Source organism: Bos indicus x Bos taurus, chromosome 17 (assembly GCF_003369695.1).
Source record: "Bos indicus x Bos taurus breed Angus x Brahman F1 hybrid chromosome 17, Bos_hybrid_MaternalHap_v2.0, whole genome shotgun sequence".
NCBI lineage: Eukaryota > Metazoa > Chordata > Mammalia > Artiodactyla > Bovidae > Bos > Bos indicus x Bos taurus.
This window is the reverse complement of record NC_040092.1, coordinates 72,121,325-72,142,780: the sequence shown is the minus strand read 5'-3', so window position 1 is coordinate 72,142,780 and position 21,456 is coordinate 72,121,325. Positions and strand designations below refer to the sequence as shown.

The 21,456-nt window shown below is 37.4% G+C and overlaps 1 protein-coding gene across 3 annotated transcripts in view; it reads left to right on the top strand.

Moving 5' to 3' along the window:
* Positions 1–19,372, top strand: part of KLHL2 (kelch like family member 2) — a 171,388-nt gene extending 152,016 nt beyond the window's left edge. For all 3 annotated transcript variants that reach the window (XM_027513526.1, XM_027513527.1, XM_027513528.1), the window contains 7 exons: positions 1,964–2,081; positions 11,510–11,707; positions 12,096–12,197; positions 13,472–13,600; positions 14,237–14,377; positions 16,488–16,631; positions 18,251–19,372. In XM_027513526.1, the coding sequence (XP_027369327.1) occupies positions 1,964–2,081; positions 11,510–11,707; positions 12,096–12,197; positions 13,472–13,600; positions 14,237–14,377; positions 16,488–16,631; positions 18,251–18,279 (861 nt within the window). In that variant the 3' untranslated portion in view covers positions 18,280–19,372. The remainder of the gene's footprint in view (positions 1–1,963; positions 2,082–11,509; positions 11,708–12,095; positions 12,198–13,471; positions 13,601–14,236; positions 14,378–16,487; positions 16,632–18,250) is intronic.
* The last annotated feature ends 2,084 nt before the right edge of the window (positions 19,373–21,456 follow it).

Below are 21,456 nucleotides of genomic sequence, written 5' to 3'. Positions count from 1 at the left end.
CTTAAAAACAATTGGGATGTCAGAGTCATGACACATTTTTGTTGGTAGTGGCACTGTCTCTTGATCTCATACAAATATCCCTGCTCTCGTCTTCCCATTATACATTCTTCCTTTCCTGGTTATCTCTGATTTTTGGAGTTCCAAATCCTCAACCTATTTTACTTCTCTTGGGCGAGTAAAGGACAGATATTACTACCTTTCTCTGTAATCAGTAGCACATTTTCCCTTCCCATTTTGATCTACAAGAAGTGAAATGTTGCATGGAAATCATAAGATTCATAGTTGCAAATCATGAAATCTATTCAACTATTATGTTTCTCAAGGATTTTTTGAAAAGTATTCCCTTTAGAGATTTTTTTTTAACTGATCTTCATCAGATGTTAACCAAGCCTCTTCTAACTATTGTTTAACTGCTGGGCAGAGTTTAAAAGTTTAAGCACAGATAGATCTTCTATAGATCCCTAGATACAGGATTGATCTTACTGTCTGTTGCACCTCTGTGATTTCACAACTTCTCCCCCTCCTCTTTTTCCTTTAAGAATAGTAAGGAAGGGTAATGCAGATTTTCTTCGTTAATTCTGCCTTTTATTTATTTGCATTCAACACTAGGGGAATGACAGGTCTGAAAAATCTTATATATTTGTGCTGTATCCGATCTTCTTTTTAAGACCTTTAAAATTCTTTCTCCTTTCCTGTAAATTACTAGAATAAGCTTCTTTTTGGAAATAGGACTTACTTTGATTTCTGTGTACCCATCTTTTCTATAGTTTTAAGTACAAGTAGACCATTGCTCAGTCAAGGTGCAAACTTCCCCTTTTTGTGTCTATGAAACATTCCATCTTCTGTTTGAGTTTGTGTTTCTTTTGAACATTCTTTTTCCTGTGCTTATCTAACTTTCTGCTTGAAATGTCCCTGCCGTTCTTTACAGTGTTCTAATTGTGACATCATTAACTTTTACATTCTTCTGAATTGACAGCTATCCAAAGAGTACTCAGTGTGCTCATTTATGTTCATTAAAACACAAACACATTGATTGCTAAGTCCCATCTATCTCTAAAGGTTCTCCCCGCTCCAGGAAGTTTTTACTAAATTATGGCTACATTTCTGATCAGGAATAGCAGTTAATGTCTATAATCATATATAATTGTATATTATTCTTGAACTACTTTAGAATCTTGTCTCCCTAGTGAAATCTATAAGCTCTTAGGGATAGAGACCATGTCTTATATTTCTTATGTAGAACACCTTAGCACAGTTCTGATTAAACACAGATGATAGACACTTAATGAATAGTTGGTGAATTGAGTTGAACTCACTTATTCTCTGCTCATTCATTTGTTATGATTTCTAGTATCTCCATTATCTGGCCTCTTGTTTGTTTTATTTGTGGGACATCCATGGAGATCTCTTTACTTGATATCTAGGAATCTGTACTCTCTCGTGAATTTAAATTTAATTAGTGCTCCTTTTTCAGTAGTTTTTTTTTTTTTCTTCTTCCATCTTTCTTTTAATACCATACTGTCCTCTTCACCTCATCTACCCACTAACATAAATTTCACTTTTGTCTGCTCTCCTAGGTTGTGGAGATCTAATCCCTAGTCATTACAAAGCTGGGATCTAGTTTTTAGCAAGCCCTATGACATACTGCAGCCTTGCCAGTGCTGATTGCCTGCTGTTTTTGGCTTAAATACTGCTTTTGCTTGAAGGATCAGAAACTTATTTTAGTTTCTGATATCCTTATTTTTGACTAAATGTGCTAGAAAATAGAATTGTAGTTCTAACATATGTGTGCCCCCTTGGTGATGTTTATTAAATGTTTATTAGGTGGTTGTTTTCCCCCAGCTCACCCTACCATCTTCATCCTAATACTCTCCATGTCATTGTCTTTGTGTCAGTAAGACATTTTAAATCCCTGAGTATGCAGTAGTTATTTGTTCAAGTGCTTATACTTCTGCCCTTCCAGTTAATGGTGGTGGTTGGGGGCCAAGCACCAAAGGCTATTCGAAGTGTGGAATGCTATGACTTCAAAGAAGAGAGATGGCACCAAGTAGCAGAATTGCCTTCTAGGAGATGTAGGGCAGGTAAGCATGATGCATTGTGATCATTTCCCTATTGCTGGGTCATTGGGAGTTTCCTCTCAGGTCTTATCTTACTAACTAGAAGAATCTTTATTGGAAAAACTTTGATTAAAATAGCTATGTGATTAAACAGTGATTCAGGAGCCTCATACAACTCACAAGACATTGATGAAGTTAGCAGCTTCTTTCTTTAATTTACATATTTTTCTGATTCTAATGTAAGGTGGAGTAGCTAACAATTTGCTGGATATTTTCCTAGTTACCTTTATTGAAGTATTGAGAAGCAGTTCTTTAGCTTGGGACACTTATTGCTAAGAAATTCCTAACTTAGCTATAAGCCACAGTTGCTTTCTTCCAGGCATCTGCTTTTCAAGCATTTGTTGAAATGGACCTTAGTTTAGCCAAAACTGCAATCAGAAAAAGACGTTTGCAGTTTCTAAGAATTCTTTCTGAGACTCAAACCTGGATCTGTAAATTCATGTCTCTCATAGCAAAATGAGTTGTAAGCGTAACAGAACATTTCTATTGTGGTAGTCCTTTAACAGTACATCCTGGAGCTTGTTATATAAGATGATAGATTTAACTCATTCCTTTATAGCTGTCTAGTATGTGGGAGGAGGGGTTCTGGATGTAGTATAATTTTTACTAGTTTTTAATTGAACCTTAAAATTGTTTTTAATCTTTATGAACAGTGCTGCAATTCCTTATACATATATCATTATGTATGTGTGCTAATAGATTTAAGTTGGATAAAACTCTAGAAATGGAATAATTATTAAAAAGGTATCTTAAGATATGCTAATTATTACTTCCACTAACAGTAAATATGAAGGTACTAATTTCCCTACATACCCTATGAAAGTGAAAGTCACTCAGTCGTGTCCAACTCTTTGCAACCCCATGGACTATATATAGTCCATGGAATTCTCCAGGCTTCCGAACCCAGGGATTGAACCCAGGGATTGAACCCAAATCTCCTGCATTGCAGGTGGATTCTTTACCAGCTGAGCCACAAGGGAAGCCCAAGAATACTAGAGTGGGTAGCCTATCCCTTCTCCAGGGGATCTTCCCAACCCACAAATCAAAATGGGGTCTCCTGCATTTCAGGTGGATTCTCTACCAACTGAGCTATCAGGGGAGCCCCTGTAACACCTTATAATTAAATGTTTGAGTTTTGCAAGCTGGTAGGTGAAAAATTCTTTCACATCTAGTTTGTACTTCTATTTTGAGGAAAGTTAAACATCTTTCTAAATGGTCAGTTCATGGTTTCATGATTTTTGCCATTGTTTTATTATTGATTTGATATGTTAAGGAGAATGGCCCTTTTTTCCTGTCAGTTGCGGTGTGAATATTTATTTGTATTAATCTTTTGACTTTATTTGCATTATTTTTGTGTTATTTTTGCCATGTAACACTATTACTTTCTATGTGTTCCTGTACCATTAGACTTTTGTCCTTGTACTTATGGATTTCTTTCTTGTATAGAAAAGTCTTACTTAAAAATTATTTGTGTGTATAATTCGTAGTATTAATATATAGCTGTGATAGTTCTCAAAACTTAAGAAATCAGTATTGGTATATTACTATTACCTAAGCTACAGGCTTACTGTATTTTACAATTTTTTGTGTTAATGTTTCTATTCTGTTTCAAGACCTCACATTGCATGCATGCATGTATTTATAATTGAAGTAAATATAGTTGATTTACAATATTGTGTTAGTTTCAGGTATACAGCAAAATGATTCACTTATGTTTATCTTAAGACTATTTTCCATTATACATTATTGCAAGATATTGAATACAGTAAATCCTTGTTGCTTATCTACCTTATGTGTAGTAGTATGTATGTGTTAATCCCACACTTCTAATTTATCCCTTTCCCCGTTTCCCCTTTGGTAGCCATAAGTTTGTTTTCTGTGTCTGTGAATCTGTTTTGTATGTAGATTTGTTTGTATCATGTTTTAGACTCCACATATGTGATGTCACGTAGTATTTGTCTTCTGACTTACCTCTGTATGATATTATCTAGGTTCATCCATGTTGCTGCAAATGCTAGTATTTCGTTCTTTGTTATGACAGAGTAATATTCCGCTGTATATGTAACACACATTAAACCAATCATCTATTGGTGGACACTTGGTTTGTTTCCATGTCTTTGCTATTGTAAATAGTGCTACTCTGAGCACTGAGTGCCTGTACCTTTACAAATCACAATTTTCATCTTTTCCAGATATATGCCCAGGATGGGGATTGCTGGATCATATTGTAGTTTGCATTTTTAGTTTTTCAAAGAAAACTCCATACCATTTTCCACAGTGGCTGTACCAATTTACATTCCCACCAATAGTGTAGGAAGGTTCCCTTTTCTTCACATCCTTTCCAGCATTTATCATTTGTAGATATTTTGATGAAGCCATCTGACCACTGTGAGGTAATACTTCACTGTGGTTTTGATTTGCATCTCTCTGATAATCTCAGATGTTGAACATCTTTTCATGTGCCTGTTGACCATCTATTTATCTTTGGAGAAATGTCTATTTAGGTCTTCTGCCCATTTTCTGACTGGGTTGATTTTTTTTTTCTTTTTGTATTGACTTGTATGAGTGGTTTGTATATTTGAGATATTAACCCCTTGTCAGTTGCATCATTTGGAAATGTTTTCTCCCATTCCATAGGTTGCCTTTTCATTTCATTGATGGTTTTCTTTGCTGTGATTGTGTTTGTGATGGTTTCCTTTGATTCCTTAAAAATCAAAATTTTTAAGTTTTGGCCACCTCATGCAAAGAGAGTTGACTCATTGGAAAAGACCCTGATGCTGGGAGGGATTGGGGGCAGGAGGAGAAGGGGACGACAGAGGATGAGATGGCTGGATGGCATCAATGACTCGATGGACATGAGTCTGAGTGAAGTCCGGGAGTTGGTGATGGACAGGGAGGCCTGGCGATTCATGGGGTCGTGCTGGTGATGGACAGGGAGTGCTGCGATTCATGGGGTCGCAAAGAGTCGGACACAACTGAGCGAGTGAACTGAACTGAACTGAGGTCCTGTTGTTGTTATTTGCTCTTATTTCTTTTGCCTTGGGAGACTGCTCTAAGAAAATGTTGCTGTGATTTATTTCTAAGAATGTTTTGCCTGTTTTTTCTTCTAGGCATAACATGTCTTACATTTTGGTTTTAAACCATTTTGTTTATTTTTGTAGGTGATATGAGGGAGTGTTCTAATTTCATTGATTTACATGTGGCTGTTTAGCTTTCCCAACACTACTTGTTGAAGAGACTGTCTCTTTTCTATTGCTTTGTCTTGTCTCCTTTGTTGGATTAATTGACCATAGGTATGTGGCTTTTTCTGGGCTCTCTGTTCTCTTCCATTGATCTATATGTCTGTTTTTTACCATTACCATAGTGTTTTGTTTACTGTAGCTTTGTAGTTTTGTGTGATGTCTAGAAGAGTTATACCTCCAGCTTTATTCTTTTTCCTCAGTATTTCTTTGGCATTTCTGGGTCATTTATGGTTCCATATAAGTTTTAGTATTGTTTGTTCTAGTCTCTGAAAACTGTCCTGAGTATTACAGATTACATTTAACCTGTAAATTGTATGGTCATTTTAGCAATATTATTTTTGTAAGAGCAAGAGATTTCTTTCCAATTCTGAATCATCTCCAGTTTCCTTCATTGTTGTTTTATAGTTTTCAGCATATAGATCTTCCACCTCCTTGGTTACGCTTATTCCTAGGTTGTTGGAATTTCAAATGGGACTTATCTTTTAAACTTTGTTTTTCTGATGTTTCATTGTTTGTGTAAAGGAATGCAACAGATTTCTGTGTATTAATCTTGTATCCTGCCATGTTGTTGAGTTTATTTAATAGTTCTAATAGTTGTTTGTGGAGTCTTAAGAGTTCTCTATAGAGAATGTCACATCATGTGCAAATAATGACAGTTCTACCTCTTTTCTTCCTATTTGGATACATTTTATTTCTTGTCAGACTGATAAGACTAGGACTTCCAATACAGTATTGAGCAGAAGCAGTAAAAGTGGGCATCCTTGTCTTCTTCCTGAATTTAGCAGTAAGTTTTCCAGCTTTTCACTGTTGAGTATTACGTTTGCTATGGATTTGTCATAAATGACTTTTATTATTTTGAGATATGTTCCCTTTATACCCACTTTAATGAGATTTTTTTGTCATGAGTAGATGTTGAATTTTATTAAATACTTTCTTTGTGTCTGTTGATATGATCATCTAGTTTTTTTGGTTCCTTTTGTTAAATGGTGTATCATATTGATTGATTTACTTATCTTGAACCATCTTTTTTAACCTGGAATGAATGCAACATCAATATGATCCTTTCTCTGTATTGCTGGATTTGGTTTGCTAATATTCTGTTGAATAATTTTGCATCAATATTCTTCAGAGATACTGGTCTGTAGTTTTCTCTTTTTTGTAGTATCTTTGTCTAGTTTTGGTATCAGGATGATGGTGCCCTCATAGGATAACTTTGGAAGTATTCCTCACTTTGAAATAGTTTGAGGAACACAGATAAGCTGTATGGTCCTGGACTTTTGCTTGCAGGGAGTTGTTTTTATTACAGATTCTATTGTTATCTGTTCCTTCAGTTTTGGCTGAGCTTTCCAGGTGGCTCAGTGGTAAAGAATCCACCTGTAATACAGGAGACGTGGGTTCAGTCCTTGTGTTGGGAAGATCCCCTAGAGAAGGAAATGGCAGCCCACTCCAGTATTCTTGCTTGGGAAATCTCACGGACAGAGGAACCTGGTGGGCTACATATAGTCCACCAGAGTTGGACATGACTTACCGACTAAACAGCAACACGTTTCTTGAAACTTTTCCATTTCTTCTAGGCTGTCCAGTTTGTCATTATGTAAGTGTTCACAGTATTCTAATGATTTTATTTTATTTTTTTGTATTTCTGTGGTTGTTATTTCTCTTCTTTTACTCCTTTGTTTATTTGGATTTGCTCTCTTCTTGTGGAGCCTAACTAGAGGTTTGTTGATTTTTGCTTCTCTTTTCTAAAAACCAGCTCTTGGCTTTATTGATCTTTTCTGTTGTTTTTCTTTTTAATCTTCATTTTCTTTATTTCCTCTCTAACATTTGTTGTTTTTCTTTCTGCTAACCTTGAGTTTTGTTTATTCTTCTTGTCCTAATTCTTTTAGTTGGTAGGTTAGGCTGTTTGAATTTTTCCTTGAGGAATGCCTTTATAGCTATGAACTTCTCTTGTAGAACTGCTTTTACTTCATCCCATAGGATGTAAGGTTCTGTTATCATTGTCCTTTGAAGTCAAGGCATTTTCTGATTTCTTAATTGAGTCCATCATTGACCCATTGGTTTTTTAGTAGCATGTTGTTTCATCTCCATATGTTTTTTCCTCTGTTTTCTTTCTGTAGTTGATTTCTAGTTTTACACTATTGTGGTCGGAAAAGATACATGAAATAATTTCTGTCCTCTTAAATTTGTTGAGGCTTGTTTTGTGACCTAGTGTATGGTGTATCCTAGAGAATGGTCTGTGCACACTTCAAAAAAATGTAATGTATATCTTGGGTATTTTTGGATGTAGTGTCCTATAGATATCAGTTAAATCCAACTAATGTGTTGTATTATTTATGGTCCCTCTTTCCTTATTAATTTTTTTGTCTGGAATGTCTGTCCATTGATAGCAGTGGGGTATTAAATTTTCCTACTATTATTATATTCCTGTCAATTTCTTCGTTTATGCCTGTTAGTATTTTTTTTTTTAATTTTATATTGGGTACATGTATCCTCTTCCAATATTGATCCCTTTATTATTAAATAATGTCCTTCTGTGTCTTTTGTTAGAACTTTTAAAGTCTATTTTGTCTTATATGAGTATTACAACCTCTCCTTTCTTGTCATTTCCATTTGCATGAAGTATCTTTTTTCATCTTTTCGCTTTAAATCTCTGTGTCCCTCACACTGAAGTGGGTCTCTTTGTAGGCAATACAGTGTAATTTCTTGTTATATTTTTTATTGTTGTCATTCAGTCTGCCAATCTATATGTCTTTTGATTAGCCCATTGACATTTGAAGTAATTATTGATAGGTATGTACTTATTAGGATTTCCCCAGTGGCTCAGCAGTAAAGAATCTGCCTGCCATGCAGGAGACTCAGGTTCAATCCCTGGCTTGGGAAGATCCCCTAAAAGGAAATGGCAACCCATTCCTGTATTCTTGCTGGGAAAATCCCATGGACAAAGGAACCTGGTGGGCTGTAATCTGTGGAGTCACTAAGAGTCGAACGCAATGAAGCACGTACACAGAGAGCTGTCAAATCCCTGTGTAGACTGTGTAAGTCCAATACTTTTGGTGTGAGGGCTGTTTCTGGTCTGTATGCCAGCCACATCTCTCCTCAGAATGTGCTGGCTGTTAACCCTTGATAAGGAGATGTGATTGGAGTTGTTGTGTCCAGAACCTGCTCTAGATGTTGAGTGGGGCCTCCTCTTTTCTTCTTGGCTGTCACAGCCTTGTCAGGGGCTGGATCTGCCCCCCTCCCCGTTGTTTGAGTAGAAGCCCTGAGTCTCAGGCTCAATATGGCACCGTTGCCCTTGCTCTGTCCCAAAGGAAGTGAGCTCTAGAAGCAAGTGAGGATCATACGGTCACAGTGTGAACCCCTGTGCAGTCATTTGTGGTTCTGCCTAGAAACAGCCCATGGTCATGTCCCTTTCTCCATGGCGTTCATCCCAGATCTATTGCTAGGCTATGGTGTGTGGTATGGGGTAGGCTGGTGCTTGGGGCCAGGGTGCTGTAGCTGCAGGAATCAAGATGGTTGTGCTGCTGCTGATACTTGGGCTGCCTCTGTGACAGGCCTCTCCCAGGACCTATCTGCTTTAGATCTGGCTCCAAGCTTCAGTGTCAGATGGGCAGAACCAGAGTGCTCCATCCAGAAAAGGAACCCCTGTGTACTCCTCCCCAGGGACTGTTTCTGTTTCATGTGTTTCTGTGGTGTCACCCAGTGTATACACCAAGAGTATCCGCTGGGGCTGGACCTGCCCTCACTGTGTGAGTACTGACAGTGGGCTCTGAGATTCAATAAGGCCATACACAAGGCCCTCCAAGCTGTTTCCGTGCAGATAGACTGAGTCCTCAACCTGGGCCCATCTGCCCAAGATTCAGCATCTAGCTGCTGTGCATACTGGCATCCCCACCCATTGTGCATTTTAATTTAGACAGGGAAGCATGGTGAGGTTGCAGTGATCAGCTCCAGGGTGTCTCTGCTCTGATTGCTAGTAAACCAGCACCCATACACTCCTCAAGAGCAAAGACCAGGCCACTTTGAGACAGACTGGGACCTGGGACATGGCATCCTTTTCTGTAGTCCTTATATCTGGAAACACCCTTAGCAGCAGAATATAAAGAAACTCTGGTGGTAGTTTAGTTGCTAAGTCATGTCCAACTCTTGCGACCCCATGGACTGAAGCCTAACAGGCTCCTCTGTCCATAGCATTCTCCAGGAAAGAATATTGAAGTGGGTTGCCATTTTCTTCTCCAGGAGATGTTCCTGACCCAGGAATAGAACCCAGGTCTCCTGCATTGCAGGCAGATTCTTTACTGACTGAGCTATGAGGGAAGCCCACTTCACACATGCATAGTCAGGGCACTTATGAACAAGGCTAAAACACAACTGCCACGTCTGACATGCTGGGAGCAAAGGCAGGGTCCTGTACACAACACTACCAAGGGGTGGGCAGACCATCTAAGTCACATGCCCTGTGCAGCCCACCAATCCTCTCTCACCTTCACACCATTTAAGAAATCAGCTCTCCTCTCTTCAGGGAGTGAGCAAGGAAACCTGTTATTTGTTTTTGCTCCCTTTTGCTAAGCACATATCCCACATATTCAGGCCTGCGTGAATTCCTGATCTGGCCTCTTATCAATTTCTGTTGCTTAGAGAGTCCAGGAACCCACATCTGTAACACCTCCAGCCCCTCTCTTTGTCCTAGCAGACCTTGCAGCAAGCAAGGGGGGCTCCCTAGGACGAGGTCCTGCCCATGTGAACCTTTCCTTCTTTACAGCTCCCTCTCAGGTGTGCTAGGCCTGTTCTGAATGCCTTTTTTCCCCCCCATCCTCCTTGGTTACATGGAAACCTTCCTTGCAGCTTTGGTTGTAAAAGAGATCTCTTGCCAGTTTCCAGTCAGTTTTCTGTGAGAGTTGTTCCACATGTAGATGCATGTTTGATGCATTTGTGGGTGAGATGAGCTCCATTTCCTCCTGCTTTGCCATTTTGATCCTTGTAATATTGCATTTAGTTGTCATGTTTTCTTAATCTCTTCTGACTTGTGACAGTTCCATAGTCTGTCTGTATTTTCATGCCCTTTTGAAGAGCACTTGATCAGATATTTTGAAGAATGTTTTACAATGATACTGCAAAATGTGTAAGATTTATTGACCTTGAAATAGATGTTATTTGCTCTGGTGGTTCAGGAGTTAGTGATAATCCCTTCAGGATTAGTGGTTTGGGGAAGGCCTCATAGAAAATATGTAACTTTCATTGGGATTTCCAACTTGAAGAGGAGCTTCTCAGAACAGGACAGCAGCACGAAAAAGTTTGGGAAGGTGAAGAAGTGGTGAAATCCAGAGTCTGCAATTTAGTTTCTCCACCTAGGGACCCCCAGCACCTCACTAGCCCAGGGGCTAGCAAACTTTTTCTTAAAGGACCAGAGAGCAGATATTTGTGGCTTTGTGGGTTATATAATCTTTGTCACAACTAATCAAGTGCCACCATAGTTGAAAGCAGCATGATGAATGTCTGGAGCTGTGTTCCAATAAAACTTTATTTATGGATACTAAAATTTTAATTTTATGTAACTTTTTGTGTATCATGAAATATTCTTTTCTTCTTGACTGCTTTTCAACCATTTAAAAATGTAAAAATCATTCTCAGCTCAGTGAGCTTCTACTGAAATAGCCTACTGGCTATAATTTGCTAACCCCAGATTTAGCCCACTAACATGATAAACTAGAAGCACATTATGCAAATTAAATATAAACATGTTCAGTTGGTTGGAAAATTCTTGCTCATTGTTTAAGTCTGTGTATATCTTTGAAAAAGTCAGGAGTCAAAGTAATACCTCACCCCATGCCATTGCATTTTTTCATAGCAGAAAGGAGCACAATCTAGTTATTGTTCTGTATTCTCACTAATGAATAGTGTTTCTTAGGACCTATTCAGCCAAGCTTCTCCTTAGGGGAACTTAAAATCTGACAACAGTTTTAGACTGTTTGGAATGCAGTCTTTAGGTGGTGGCAGTGTTCTTGCCTGGAGAATCCCAGGGATGGGGGAGCCTGGTGGGCTGCTGTCTATGGGGTCGCACAGAGTCAAACACAACTGAAGTGACTTAGCAGCAGCAGCAGCAGCAGCAATTGAGTTGCACACTCACTATTAACTGCTTTTTTTCTTTTGCAGGGATGGTTTACATGGCCGGACTCGTTTTTGCTGTTGGTGGCTTTAATGGTTCCTTGAGGGTCCGCACTGTGGATTCTTATGACCCTGTGAAAGATCAGTGGACCAGCGTTGCTAACATGCGAGACCGGAGAAGCACTCTGGGGGCTGCTGTGTTGAATGGACTGTTATATGCGGTGGGAGGCTTTGACGGGAGTACAGGCAATTTGCTTTCATCTTTTCTAAATTACTGTTAGAAATTAACATAGCAATCATATTTATGGAACAAGGCCTGGCATAGTTAGGAGTGAGTTGAGTGTTTTACTAGGTATTATAACCATAAGTTTAAAATTTCCATCCAGAATTCCTTTAAATGATGTTAAGAGTGCTGAGTATATGTTTTTCTCATGCTTCAGTATCAGTCATCTTCTCAAGTTTAAAAAGCCAGTGAATGTCAGTCGCTTGTGTAGGTGTTCTCTAGAAAAGAAATTAATTCTCTTCATCATATAATTGGATGTTAGCCCATTTTAATGCAACTGAAGTATTTCCCTAATGTATATATAAGGAACCTGAGGAGGAGATGAAGCACATTGTGCTTTGTTCATTACAGGGCTGTCCTCCGTGGAAGCATACAACATCAAGTCCAACGAGTGGTTCCACGTGGCTCCCATGAACACCAGGAGGAGCAGTGTGGGTGTCGGTGTTGTTGGAGGTGCGGGCAACCTTCTGGTGGTTAAGAGTGTTTCTTCCAGTAACCCAGACCCCAGTTTTCTAAATGGGCAAGCAAATGATTTTAAAAGGGAAACATACAGTGGTTATTATGAAATGTTAGTCGTCCTTTTTTGCCTGCCCCCTGGCCTCTCTCTGTCCTCCCTCCCTCTTTTTCTCATCTCTTTGTATAACGTATGTAAAATTATTAACTGATCTTAGTATAATCATTTGGGAAGCAAACCAGATGGCATGAATATGAAGTTTTACATTTAGAGAAGGGCTGTTTAACTTTTAAGTGATGGGTTGCCACAGTTATTTGTGTATATGCTACTTTGTTCCCCCAAAGAATTAGCGCTGTAAGTATGAGTTTTTTTTACTTGTTGGGCAGATTTGTGGCTTCCCACCTACCTCTCCATGGTGGGTATAATTCTCTGCACTGACTTTTTTTTTAAACCAGATGTATTGTATTTTAATTCACATACAATACATTTCACTCAGTAAAGTGTACAATTTGGTGTGCATCTGTCATAACAGTTCATTTTAGAACATTTTTATTACCCCCAAAGCAACCCTATTGCCCTCAGTTATCATCCATATCCTCCCAGCCCTTGGCAAACACTACCCTACATTCCTGCCTCTGTATAAATTTTCCACTTATGGACATTTTCATATTAATGAAATTATAGAGTATGTTGTCCTTTTGCAGCTGGCTTCTTTGACTTGGCATAATGTTCAGGATTTATTCGTGCTTTAGCATTTACCAATACCTCATTTCTTTTTATTAGCAAATAATAATTTCATTGTATACTGTACTGACTCCTAATATTACTTTTTTAAAATGGCAACCCACTCCAGTATTCTTGCCTGGGAAATCCCATGGACAGAGGAGCTTGACGGGCTACAGTCCATGAGGTTGTAAGAGTCAAACACAACTGAGCACACACGCACACATACAAGATAACTTTGCTATTTAATTTGGTTTTCTAGGATATTGTTCACTTAGCAGTTAGTGTTATCCAAAGATATAATAAATGTACTTTCTTTTCTGTCAGATTATTGATGAAAGTGTTAAATTAATATCATGTATATTCTACAGATCTTTATAATGTGATTTGGTAACTCCACCTGTCACCATTAGGCAAGATTTTAAATAGTTCATAAAAATCAGTAATACTTTAAAGGTCAACTCTGCTACCATGGAGGAAAATTCAACATTTCATGACTTGGAAAAATAGCTGTTTATGAATTTGACTTTCTTTGTGATTCCATGTTTAGGTCTGCTCTATGCTGTTGGGGGTTATGATGGAGCTTCACGTCAGTGTCTCAGCACAGTAGAATGCTACAGTGCCACGGCAAATGAGTGGACCTATATAGCGGAAATGAGCACTAGACGGAGTGGAGCAGGTGAATAGGAACCTCATTCAGCAATTGAAACACAAAAATGATGGAAAAGAATTAAACAACTGAAATAATGACATCTCTTTATATTATCAGAAAGTGTATACTGATTCTAGTGACACTGTTAAAATGTCTTTTGCATTATACAGGTGGAGTGGTAGGTAGATGCACTTAAATTCACTTTGTAAAATTTCTCATGTGCTATATTAAAGGCTTCTTCAGTTTCATTTAATTATTCATATTGTTTGGCATTACTTTTAGGTTTTTGTTTTTAGTGCTTATTGGAGAACTTGCTTAATAATCAACTCCCTTCATATCCATTTCTTACAGATTTAATACTCTTAATACTGATTTCCTTTTATCATGAAAGTTGTTTTCAAAGGGTTTTGTTGTAAAGGACTTCCCTCTGTTTTCACCTAGACATTATTTTTATTGTATTTGACCATAACAATAGTTCTTACTAAGATTCTCATTTGTAATTATTTTCATTTCTGTTTTCTAGGTTGAATGCTTTAATCTTGATTTTTAATATGAATAATTTCAGAAATTTTATTTACAAGTCATTTGAATAAACCCTAAAATGTTACAAATTTCCCGACCCTTTTACTCTACTACTATAGGTTGGTTTTGTGTGTTTTATAGGTGTTGGTGTGTTAAACAACTTATTGTATGCTGTAGGGGGTCATGATGGCCCTTTAGTACGAAAAAGTGTTGAAGTGTATGATCCTGCCACCAACACATGGAGACAGGTTGCAGATATGAACATGTGCAGAAGAAATGCAGGTATCTAATTTAAGATTATGAAATTTGTATTGAATTGTATTCAGAGTTTTACTGATATCACTGTGTATTTCCGTTGTTCTTCTACTGATCTGAGTTCCTAATAGATTTGCCCTGTAAAGGCAGAAACTCACAATGATCATAGGCAGTAAATGCCAAGCATGATGTGGGGCATGCGGTTTAATGTCATCCTTCCATCAGAGCTTACCTTTTGGTGATGACCATAAATACTAAGTTAGAAAAAGAACTCTATGTGATACTTGAATTCATTCTTTTGTACCACAGACATTTTTGAATGTCTGCCTGTATCATATTTTGGAGTCCAGTTTTCAGGGACTTTAGTCTAGTTAAGTAAATACTTATACTAGATTAAAAAGCTGGTTGTTTATCTGAATCTGGAGGGGAAGCCTAAAGAAGGCAACCACAATTTAATACAGTTCAGGGTTTCTAGAGAATGGAAAAGCTAAAACAACAACGACAGCAATTTTAAGAAACCTGAGGTCTTCAAGACCAGGGAAGTACTATCTTAAAAAGAAAATCCATGGAAGGGAAATAGAAATAGGAAATAGGAAAATAGATTCAGGATAGCTAGATAGTCTTTTGGGGAAATGCTCATCTTCTTAAAAATGCCATTGTCTTCATGCCAGGTCCTATAATCCAAAATAATCCTGATGATTCTCAGAATCACTGTGTACCATTGATTGATGTTGCAAGATGCACCCTCCATCACCCCAGAAATGCTCTTCCTATTTCTCTTTACTTTAAATGGGATCACTAAGGAAGATAAGTATGTGGGACTCCAAGAACTCACTCAGCAGAACAAAATATATAATTCACTTGACCTCTTGTACTTCATCCAGTCAGTGGTACTAGGTGAAGTACTAAAGCTCTCTCAGCTATGGATAGTCCAAAACTAGTAAAACCCCACAAATCTGGGCCCCAGCACATGTGAAGTTACAAAAGCATATGTGCTTGTGCTTCCTGGATTAGGAAATTCATTTGCAACAAGAGCAAGAAAGCTGAAAATAAAAGACAAATGAATTATGGTAGTATCATACATGGAATCAGAGAAGGCAATGGCCCCCCACTCCAGTGCTCTTGCCTGGAAAATCCCACGGATGGAGGAGCCTGGTAGACTGCAGTCCATGGGGTCGCGAAGAGTCGGACACAACTGAGCGACTTCACTTTCACTTTTCACTTTCATGCATTAGAGAAGGAAATGGCCACCCACTCCAGTGTTCTTGCCTGGAGAATCCCAGGGACGGGGTAGCCTGGTGGGCTGCCGTCTATGGCGTCGCACGGAGTTGGCCATGACTGAAGCGATTTAGCAGCAGCAGCAGCAGCATACATGGAATACCGTGCAGCCGTTAAAAATAATATAAATCTGTATTTATTAACTTGAGGAAATATCCAGGTATATATTGTTTGGTGTGAGTGTGTAAAAAGTAGCTTATGTAGCATGAACTACTTTGGGGTTAAAAAAGAGTCTGAGAATATATGCATAGAAAAGAGCCAAAATTTCAGTGATCGGGATTCCAAGTGGTATAAGATTAGTGGTGGTCTTTTCTTCTTTCTACTTTTCTAGGGGTTTTGAATTTTTCCAAAAAAGAACAAAACATAGTATTCTCATAATAAATAAATAATACTGTTCTCCCTTTAAAGAAGATAAAATAATTAGCTAGTCAGTATAATAAAATTCAGAATCATTTTTACCTTCTACGAATATATATATTATTTTCTCTTTTTCCTTAAGATTTCCTTAGAAGCTGACTTTGGGAGAATTACTAAACTTCTTTGACTTTTAAATTTTCTACTGTTTTTAATAAAGTGGGAAATAAAATAGTTTCTGGCCTATAAAGGTTATTGTGAAGATTAAGTGAAATAATGCATATATAGAGCAACTGCTGTATAAGTAACTTGAATAGAAGCTTACAGTTGATATTAGAGAAGTTCCTTGCATAAAGGAATTCTTTTCAGCTTCCCCCATCTTCTTTTCCTGCCTCTTACACAGAAGTAAGTATATCTGGATCACTTGACCAGACACGTTCAGAGCCATTTATAGTCATCCGAATTTTTTAAATAATTGTTTTCTCTCTGTTTAATTTTTTTAAAGGAGTTTGTGCAGTTAATGGTCTGTTATACGTAGTTGGAGGGGATGATGGTTCCTGTAACTTGGCATCAGTAGAATATTATAACCCAACAACTGATAAATGGACAGTTGTATCATCTTGTATGAGCACAGGGAGAAGTTATGCAGGTAATGATTGTTCAGTTTTCTTACAGTCTTCTATTATAATACAAAATCATTATGATTTTTCCATTAAGAATGGTTTTCTCATATAAGAAGAAAGTCTTTTCTCAAAGTATATCTTACTTCTTATTCTCAAAATAATTAATGTCAGATATGTATTTTCTAAAATAAGGTACTAATATTCTTTTGTCATTGTGTAGTCATTTGTATTCGGAGAAGGCAATGGCAAGCCACTCCAGTACTCTTGCCTAGAAAATCCCATGGATGGAGGAGTCTGGTGGGCTGCAGTCCACGGGGTCGCTACGAGTCGAACACAACTGAGTGACTTCACTTTCACTTTTCACTTTCACACAATGGAGAAGGAAATGGCAACCCACTCCAGTGTTCTTGCCTGGAGAATCCCAGGGACGGCAGAGCCTGGTGGGCTGCTGTCTATGGGGTTGCACAAAGTCGGACACAACTGAAGCGACTTAGCAGCAGTAGCAGCAGCGGTCATTTGTATTCAAAATTACAAATATTTCCATTGTAGAAGGGAATTAACTATGTAGCAAGGCTTTAATTACTCAGATATCTAAAAGATATGGGAGCTTCCCCGATAGCTCACGGGGTAAACAATCTGCCTGCAATGCAGGAAACAGTTTCGATCCCTGGGTTGGGAAAATCCCCCTGGAGGAGGAAATGGCAACCCACTACAGTATTATTGTCTGAAAAATCCCATGGACAGAGGAGCCTGATCGGCTGAGTCTAAAGGGTCTCAAAGGGTCAAGACGTGACTGAGCAACTCGTCACGCATGCTAAAAGAAATCTCCCTTTGCAGGGCTCCATGTGATGGTATTATGGTGAGGCTACAGAGTAATTTTTTTTAAGCACAGCACTGATTGAATTATAAAATAATCATTTTGGTCCATTCTCTTCATAAGAAAAATGGTAATACTCTTATAATATGAGCCTTTAAAACTATTGCATATGAATTTTCTGGTATCTATATTTATATTGCCTTAAATATTAGAATGTTTCAGTAACATTCTAATACTGATTTACTACTGGAGAAAAAAGAAATTTATACTAATTAACCATCACTGTTATTTATGTATCATCCAAAACAACATGTAATAGAACTATATACAGTAAGCTTCCAGGATAGCATTCATCAAAATTATGTAAAATTTTTTAAAACAGCTTTAGTGAGATATAACTGATATAGAATAAATAGCTTATATTTAAAGTGTACAATTTTATTAGTTTTGACATATGTATGAAACCATCACGACAATCAAGATAATGAATATTCATCACTCTCACAAATTTCTTTGTGTCCCTTTTAGTATTAGGTGGATCTTAGTATTTCTTGAGTAAAATTGTTTCCCCTTCATTATATAACTGTGAAGAGCAAAAGATGAGTTCTGGATTAAATAGTCTGACATAGTTTTGGTACATAATTTTTAAACAAAGATTTCATTGTCATTTAGATTAAAATGATAGTAATATTAAAGTTTCTTAGAGATTTTGAAACATCATGATCTGTTCAGTCCTTGTCACTTAAGTTATAACATAAAAAAATTCAAGATATTCTCAGAGAATGCTTCCTGTGACTTCAGTTTTATTTTTTTTGTTTCTTTGTTCAGGGGTCACAGTTATTGATAAACCATTATGAGCCTAAAGGACATTTTCGGCGCATTTACACATGAGAAGCAGACTTCAACAAGTACTTCTGAAGTTACTGAGAGTCTAGCACTTCTCCACTTGTAGCTGCACGTTAAGTCTCTGCAGAGGATAAGATCATCTGCCTCTCTAGGCCTCAGATACTGAAGATTATTTTTGGTAGATGCACCGTGTAGGCTTTTTCTGCAGTGAGCAGCAGCTGACTGAATTTTAATAAGAAACTTGGATTGCAGTATTATTCTGTAGTCTTTGGACAACAGTTGCTTTCACAAAGAGTAGTTATCAACCTTGAATAACTATGGATTATTTTGTGAAGGGGGATAAAGTAATATGTGTTCTTGTAAAATTAAATTTTATCTTTATTCCTTCTTCTGAAAATCTGTATGCACAGGAACTGAAAATCTTTGAACAGGTATTAAACTCTGTGTAAGTATATAAACTAGTTGAGGGATAAAACCATTTGCTTTTATAAAATATGTTTGATTACATGAGTATAATAAATTGTATGCATATAAATGTGTGTCTATATGCTTTCCTTTAAATATGTTTGAAAAGATGTTTGAAACTTGATTATACTATTTATAATTGGCACAGTACTTTGAATTATGCCAGTACTACATTGTAAAACAGAGTTGTATTTTTTGATATTTAACAATGCTTAACACTTTAAAATGCCACTTCTGAGGAATGAACATGGTGTAACACTCTTGAATACTTGTGTGATGCCAAACTTTTTAAAATAAAATATAAATTATGCTTATTTATTATTTTCTTTGGTTTAATATTGGTCATGTTTTGGTGTGAATTTCAAATTTTTTTTCTTAACACTTTGGCATGAACATTATTGCAGGTTTTTGATGAATATAATGAATGTATGGAATTCAACTGAATTTGCATGCTCTTAAGGATTTTTTCTGTGTGTGTATAAATTTAGCTGCTATTAACAGAAGAGAGAACTTTCTGTGAGTAGCCATATGCATTGATAAGATAGTTTTTCTGAGATCTTCAATTAATCTCACCTTCAAAATGACCAAAATATGTCTTTATTGAATTAACTTTGAATAAAAGTTTGTATATTATTTGTTTCACGTTGTCCTTGATTTTTATCTAGTTTGTTATTAAGAAAGTTGCCTGTTCACTTCTTGTATTCTTTTATAAAATTTGCATTTTCTACTTCATAAATCAGTATTTAAAATTTGTTGTCAAAGAAACCTACAGGGCAAGTCAGTTAAGTCACTGAACTAAAGTCACTGAAAACTGTTCTCCAAGAAAAAACTACCTTAATTATCAAGGAGAACATCTCCCAAGGATTGGTAAAACTTAAAGTTTTCATAGTGTTCTCTCCCTAATATGGGCAGGACACAAGATAAAAGTAAAAGAAATAGCACTGAATCAAAAGGAAGCCAAAGGAAAAATATCTACTCTGACACAACTGAGAAATAAATTGTGGTTTTGATACCAAATTGAAGGAATTGAGGAAATGGACATAGGGAAGTTGGGTGGATACCTGAGGTGCTGAACACAGGAGGAGGAGATGGGATGGGGTGATGGGATATGGTGGCTGTTCCTCGGGGATTTAGAAGGTAGTAGACCTGAGCTCTTGCCAGAACAGTCAATAAGAGGAGAGAATTATACCTGTGATGAAAGTTCTGTGTAGTTAATAGAGTCGCATTTAAACATAGAACCACCTTTATTTTATTATTACCAACTTAGTTGAATTTTCCATTGTAAGTGGAATTATAAATAATTAGGAAAAGCAAAAGCCTATGCTCACCTTATGAAAATAAATTTCTGCATTAGTGTTGCTCCATGCACATCCGTAGTCAACAAACATGTTGAGGATCTAATGAACTTGGAGCACTGTTAAGTACTTCAGACAGTGGCACCAAAAAAAGAGTCATCTCTCCTGATCACTTCCAAACACTAATATTCCATGAATTAGTCAATTAACGATTTATCGAAAAATTTTTAAAGCTTTTCTTAAAATACAATCTCCTAGGGTGACAAAGTTCTAAATACTTAGCATGTCAGATACCTCTTTATCTTTTCTCTCCTTAAATATTTAATAAGCTCTACAGCTATACCATAAAACAGTTTGCCAAGGTTTAGTAACTAGATTCATAACTCTTGATTTCAAAGGATTTGAATTTATTCCCCTCCCCTCTATGCCAGTCTTTATCTCTCCAGTTTGAAACATCTTGTTTTGTTCTCTTCAAGCTTATACAAGTGTTCCTGGCTTGTTTGATTATTGTCCAGAAAAGAGGTCAGAAGTCTTATCCTGCCAGGAGAACCACCAGATATGAGCAGAGTTCAAGGCTAGTTCCATGAAAATACATTTTAAAGCAACTCTGCTCCTTGCTCCACTTGACTCTGCACCTTCGTAACTAAAAGCAGTGATGATTTGGGTTTAGATAAATGATGTGTATATTTTCACTTCCCTTCCCATGAACTCTGGTATATGATTCCGGGTTTTTATTACCATCCCTAAAGATAGCCTGAGGGCCCATGTATTTATAATCTCAGCTGTAGATGAGTTAGCATAGTACATAGTGATATAATGGATTAGCCTGCCTGTTGTTTCAGTTTGTTGAACAGATTCCCTCCTACTGGTTTATATGGCTGACTGTGTCTGATTTCGGAGAGAAGGCTAGATGGTACTGTAGAATCACACTTTGAATCAAGTTTCTGGCATTCTAATTCTGGCTTCACAATTCTAAAGGGAAAAAAAGCAGTGTAAGTGTTGCAGGGCTCATGGGCATAGGAATCAGATGGCTCTGAGTTTGCATCCCCTTCTTTCAGTTACTGGCTCTTCTGGTGGCTCAAATGGTAAAGAAACTGCCTGCAATGCAGGAGACCTGGGTTCAATCCCTGGGTGGGGAAGATCCCCTAGAGAAGGGAAAGGCAACCCACTCCAGTGTTCTTACCTGGAAAATTCCATGGACAAAGGAGCCTGGCAGGCTACAGTCTGTGGGGTCACAAAAGAGTCCCAACAACTGAGCAATTAACTTATCTGTCAGTTGCTAATTGTAACTTTAAACACATTTCTTAACCTCTGACCCTTATTTTGTGTTCTCTAAAATGGCAACATAAGTATCTGTATCTTAGTTTTTTTTAATGTTGAGTTTCAGACCAGCTTCTTCACTGTCCTCTTTCACCCTCAAGAGGCTCT